This window comes from Entelurus aequoreus, linkage group LG12 (assembly GCF_033978785.1).
Source record: "Entelurus aequoreus isolate RoL-2023_Sb linkage group LG12, RoL_Eaeq_v1.1, whole genome shotgun sequence".
Lineage (NCBI taxonomy): Eukaryota > Metazoa > Chordata > Actinopteri > Syngnathiformes > Syngnathidae > Entelurus > Entelurus aequoreus.
Genome location: NC_084742.1, coordinates 67,652,576 through 67,659,130, shown reverse-complemented (window position 1 = coordinate 67,659,130; position 6,555 = coordinate 67,652,576). Strand labels below are relative to the sequence as shown.

The following is a 6,555-nucleotide window of genomic DNA, read 5'->3' as shown; positions in this document are numbered from 1 at the left end:
GTTTGCTCTTTTTTTTACCCAGAAAAGTGCAGCTTTTACAAGAAGCAGCAAACAGGAAGTGAAGAAAGTGATGAAAGTTGGTGATGAGTGCCAACACACACACACACACACACACTTACACACAGTGTTTATCACTCTCACACACTTTTATCTGCATGTTACACTTCTTTCAACATGACAAGCGACACACACTTCCACCGCATTCCTTTCCCCGATAACTCATCAGTGTGTGTGTGTGTGTGTGTGTGTGTGTGTGTGTGTGTGTGTGTGTGTGTGTGTGTGTGTGTGTGTGTACGTACCTGTTACACTCCTGAGGTAGCTCAGGCTCAGTGAGCATGCTGGAGTAAAGGTCCGTCTCTCTGGACAACAACAACATAAAAGAGTCCCACAATGCCGTCCAAAGAAGACGAGGGATACGAGCGATCCTTCAACCTTTGGCGCGCGCGACACACACACACGCACACACACACACACACATATAGACGCTCGCTCTCTCTCTCTCTCTCTCTTTCGCCGTGCGACTGTATGTGTGTGTTCCTCTCTCTCTCTCTACTCACACACTTTCAAGACTGACACCCACCCTCTCTCTCTCTCTCTCTCTCTCTCTCCTATTCTCCTCCCCTGGCTGTAAGCTGTGAGATCCTGCTCTTAAAGGGCCAGCATCTCAAGCCTCATTCTCATGGAGTGTGTGTGAGAGAGAGAGAGAGAGAGAGAGAGAGAGAGAGAGAGGAGGGACCATTTGACCAGAGGGCTCATCACTGGCTGAGTGAATGGGCACTGCCCCCTTCCCCCTACACACACACACACACACACACACACACACACACACACACACACACTTGGATGATAAGAAAGTTATGCAACAACATAGACAGGAGTGGAGACAAAAGTCATATTTCACGCTGGCGACGGACACGTTTCGGCCTTTTCATTCTTTTGTTGACCTAGAAAAGCGTCAGTCCAAGCGTGGACGTGCGGAGTCACTAACGCCCGTGCGGGGTCGCTGACGCCGTGCGGGGTCATTGACGCGGTGCGGGGTCATTGACGCCGTGGCTTCCTGTCTGTTTCGCCGAACGATTCGGATCTTGTGCCGCGTTAGCGACTATTAAAAGGATGCAAATGAAAGGAAACCACAGACGACGTCCCACAGAAAGTCTTCGCTGAAAAGGCACATTGCTGCCTTCAATGTTCAGCATGACAGATAGTACACCTAAGAGGTCAAACTACAAGTTTGTGCCAACATGTGTTTTGTAGTTTTTATTTGAGAAATAGTTAAAAAAAAAAGAAGTTTCTATGTCAAAATTAGATTTTTTTTTTTACATGATAAATAGTAAACAAAAAGTGCAATTAAACATTTATATGTAAAACTTTTTTTTAATATTGTAGTTTCTATATGAGAACTAGTCAAAAAAAAAGTTGAATTAAAGCTTTTTATGTCAAAATGTGATTTTTTTTTACATGACAAATAGTAAACAAAAAGTGTATTATACATTTATATGTAAAAAAAAAATGTTTAAAAATTTTTCGTTTTTATATGAGAAATAGTAAAAAAAATAAAAAAAATAAGTTGAATTAAAACTTTCTTTGTCAAAATGTGATTATTTTTTTATATGAGAAATAGTAAACAAAAAGTGTAATTCAACATTTATTTGTAAAACTTTTTTTTTTAATATTGTAGTTTTTATGAGAAATAGTAAAAAAAAAAAAAGGTTGAATTAAAACTTTCTATGTCAAAATGTAAATTTTTTTATATGAAAAATAGTGAACAAAAAGTGTAATTAAACATTTATATGTAAAACTTTTTTTTAATATTGTAGTTTTCATATGAGAAATAGTAAAAAAAAAAAGTTTCTATGTCAAAATTAGATTATTTTTTTTACATGATAAATAGTAAACAAAAAGTGCAATTAAACATTTATATGTAAAACATTTTTTTTAATATTGTAGTTTCTATATGAGAACTAGTCAAAAAAAAGTTGAATTAAAGCTTTTTATGTCAAAATGTGATTTTTTTTAATATGAGAAAAAGTAAACAAAAAGTGTAATTAAACATGTATATGTAAAACTTTTTTTTTAATATTGTAGTTTTTATATGAGAAATGGTAAAACAAAAAAAGTTGAATTAAAACTTTCTATGTCAAAATGTGATTTTAATTTAATTGAGAAATACTAAACAAAAAGTGTAATTAAACATTTATATGTAAAACTTTTTTTTAATATTGTAGTTTCTATATGAGAACTAGTCAAAAAAAAAGTTGAATTAAAGCTTTTTATGTCAAAATGGGATTATTTTTAATATGAGAAAAAGTAAACAAAAAGTGTAATTAAACATTCATATGTAAAACTTTTTTTTTAATATTGTAGTTTTTATATGAGAAATGGTAAAACAAAAAAAAGTTGAATTAAAAATTTCTATGTCAAAATGTGATTTTAATTTAATTGAGAAATACTAAACAAAAAGTGTAATTAAAGATTTATATGTAAAACTTTTTTTTAATAGTGTAGTTTTTATATGAGAACTAGTAAAACAATTTAATTAAAACTTTCTATGTCAAAATGTGATTTTTTTTTACATGAGAAATAGTAAACAAAAAGTGTATTATACATTTATATGTAAAAAAAAATGTTTAAAAAATGTTCGTTTTTATATGAGAAATAGTAAAAAATAAAAAATAAAAAGTTGAATTAAAACTTTCTATGTCAAAATGTGATTATTTTTTTATATGAGAAATAGTAAACAAAAAGTGTAATTAAACATTTATTTGTAAAACTTTTTTTTTTAATATTGTAGTTTTTATGAGAAATAGTAAAAAAAAAAAAAGGGTTGAATTAAAACTTTCTATGTCAAAATGTAAATTTTTTTATATGAGAAATAGTGAACAAAAAGTGTAATTAAACATTTATATGTAAAACTTTTTTTTAATATTGTAGTTTTCATATGAGAAATAGTAAAAAAAAAAGTGGAATTAAAACTTTCTATGTCAAAATGTTATTTTGTTTTATATATGAAAAATAGTAAACAAAAAGTGTAATTAAACATTTGTATGTAAAACTTTTTTTTTAATATTGTAGTTTCTATATGAGAACTAGTCAAAAAAAAGTTGAATTAAAGCTTTTTATGTCAAAATGTGATTTTTTTTAATATGAGAAAAAGTAAACAAAAAGTGTAATCAAACATGTATATGTAAAGCATTTTTTTTAATATTGTAGTTTTTATATGAGAAATAGTTGTCAAAAAAAAAGTTTAATTTAAACTTTCTATGTCAAAATGTGTTTTTTTTAATATGAGAAATAGTAAACAAAAAGTGTAATTAAACATTTATATGTAAAACTTTTTTTTTAATAGTGTAGTTTTTATACAAATGTAATTAAAACTTTCTATGTCAAAATGTGATTTTTTTTTACATGAGAAACAGTAAACAAAAAGTGTATTATACATTTATATGTAAAAAAAAAAAGTTTAAAACATTTTCGTTTTTATATGAGAAATAGTAAAAAATAAAAAAAAATAAGTTGAATTAAAACTTTCTATGTCAAAATGTGATTATTTTTTTATATGAGAAATAGTAAACAAAAAGTGTAATTAAACATTTATTTGTAAAACTTTTTTTTTTAATGTTGTAGTTTTTATGAGAAATAGTAAAAAAAAAAAAAGGTTGAATTAAAACTTTCTATGTCAAAATGTGATTTTTTTTATATGAGAAATAGTGAACAAAAATTGTAATTAAACATTTATATGTAAAACTTTTTTTTAATATTGTAGTTTTCATATGAGAAATAGTAAAAAAAAAAGTGGAATTAAAACTTTCTATGTCAAAATGTTATTTTGTTTTATATATGAAAAATAGTAAACAAAAAGTGTAATTAAACATTTATATGTAAAACTTTTTTTTAATATTGTAGTTTCTATATGAGAACTAGTCCAAAAAAAAGTTGAATTAAAGCTTTTTATGTCAAAATGTGATTTTTTTTAATATGAGAAATAGTAAACAAAAAGTGTAATTAAACATTCATATGTAAAGCATTTTTTTTTAATATTGTAGTTTTTATATGAGAAATAGTTGTCAAAAAAAAAGTTTAATTTAAACTTTCTATGTCAAAATGTGTTTTTTTAATATGAGAAATAGTAAACAAAAAGTGTAATTAAACATTTATATGTAAAACTTTTTTTTTAATATTGTAGTTTTTATATGAGAACTAGTATAAAAAATTGAATTAAAACTTTCTATGTCAAAATGTGATTTTTTTTACATGAGAAATAGTAAACAAAAAGTGTAATTATATATTTATATGTAACATTTTTTTTAATATTGTAGTTTTTATATGAGAAATAGTAAAAAAAAAAAGTTGCATTACAACTTTCTATGTCAAAATGTGATTTTTTTATATGTGAAATAGTAAACAAAAATATTAATTAAACATCTGTATGTAAAACTATTTTTTTAATATTGTAGTTTTTATATGAGAATTAGTAAAAAAAAAAAAAAAAAGTTGCATTAAAACTTTCTATGTCAAAATGTGATTTTTTTTATATGTGAAACAGTAAACAAAAAATTTTATTAAACATTTATATGTGAAACTTTTTTTTAATATTGTAATTTCTATGAGAAATAGTTAAGAAAAAGTGTAATTAAAATGTTTTATGTCAAAATATGAAAACAAATATATATACATTTTTATATGAGAAATAGTTTAAAAAAAAAGTGTAATCAAACATTAATACGTAAATAAAAAAATTGGGAAAAATATTGTAGTTTTATATGAGAAATAGTAAACAAAAAGTGTAATTAAACATTCATATGTAAAACATTTGTTTTTAATATTGTAGTTTTTATATGAGAAATAGTTGTGAGAAAAAAAAGGTTAATTTAAACTTTCTATGTCAAAATGTGTTTTTTTAATATGAGAAAAAGTAAACAAAAAGTGTAATTAAACATTCAATGTAAAACTTTTTTTTTAATATTGTAGATTTTATATGAGAAATGGTAAAACAAAAAAAAGTTGAATTAAAACTTTCTATGTCAAAATGTGATTTTAATTTAATTGAGAAATACTAAACAAAAAGTGTAATTAAACATTTATATGTAAAACTTTTTTTTTAATAGTGTAGTTTTTATAGGAGAACTAGTAAAAAAAAATTTAATTAAAACTTTCTATGTCAAAATGTGATTTTTTTTTACATGAGAAATAGTAAACAAAAAGTGTAATTACTGTATATATTTATATGTAAAAAAAAAATGTTTAAAATATTTTCGTTTTTATATGAGAAATAGTAAAAAATAGGAAAAAATAAGTTGAATTAAAACTTTCTATGTCAAAATGTGATTATTTTTTTATATGAGAAATAGTAAACAAAAAGTGTAATTAAACATTTATTTGTAAAACTTTTTTTTTTAATATTGTAGTTTTTATGAGAAATAGTAAAAAAAAAAGGTTGAATTAAAACTTTCTATGTCAAAATGTAAAATTTTTTATATGAGAAATAGTGAACAAAAAGTGTAATTAAACATTTATATGTAAAACTTTTTTTTAATATTGTAGTTTCTATATGAGAACTAGTCAAAAAAAGTTGAATTAAAACTTTTTATGTCAAAATGTGATTTTTTTAATATGAAAAAAATTAAACAAAAAGTGTAATTAAACATTCATATGTAAAACTTTTTTTTTAATATTGTAGTTTTTATATGAGAAATGGTAAAACAAAAAAAAAGTTGAATTAAAACTTTCTATGTCAAAATGTGATTTTAATTTAATTGAGAAATACTAAACAAAAAGTGTAATTAAACATTTATATGTAAAACTTTTTTTTTAATAGTGTAGTTTTTATACGAGAACTAGTAAAAAAATTGAATTAAAACTTTCTATGTCAAAATGTGATTTTTTTTTACATGAGAAATAGTAAACAAAAAGTGTAATTATATATTTATATGTAAAAAAAAATGTTTAAAATATTTTCGTTTTTATATAAGAAATAGTAAAAAATAAAAAAAACAAGTTGAATTAAAACTTTCTATGTCAAAATGTGATTATTTTTTTATATGAGAAATAGTAAACAAAAAGTGTAATTAAACATTTATTTGTAAAACTTTTTTTTTTAATATTGTAGTTTTTATGAGAAATAGTAAAAAAAAAAAGGTTGAATTAAAACTTTCTATGTCAAAATGTAAATTTTTTTATATGAGAAATAGTGAACAAAAAGTGTAATTAAACATTTACATGTAAAACTTTTTTTTTAATATTGTAGTTTTCATATGAGAAATAGTAAAAAAAAAAGTGGAATTAAAACTTTCTATGTCAAAATGTTATTTTGTTTTATATATGAAAAATAGTAAACAAAAAGTGTAATTAAACATTTATATGTAAAACATTTTTTTTAATATTGTAGTTTCTATATGAGAACTAGTCAAAAAAAAAGTTGAATTAAAGCTTTTTATGTCAAAATGTGATTTTTTTTAATATGAGAAAAAGTAAACAAAAAGTGTAATTAAACATTCACATGTAAAACTTTTTTTTTAATATTGTAGTTTTTATATGAGAAATGGTAAAACAAAAAAA

The 6,555-nt window shown here is 23.3% G+C and overlaps 1 protein-coding gene across 6 annotated transcripts in view; it reads right to left on the bottom strand.

The window, feature by feature from the left end:
* sox5 (SRY-box transcription factor 5) overlaps positions 1-568 on the bottom strand; it is an 863,129-nt gene extending 862,561 nt beyond the window's left edge. For all 6 annotated transcript variants that reach the window (XM_062066517.1, XM_062066520.1, XM_062066521.1 and 3 more), the window contains exon 1: positions 300-568. In XM_062066517.1, coding sequence (XP_061922501.1) covers positions 300-376 — 77 coding nt within the window. In that variant the 5' untranslated portion in view covers positions 377-568. The remainder of the gene's footprint in view (positions 1-299) is intronic.
* Between the last annotated feature and the right edge of the window lie 5,987 nt (positions 569-6,555).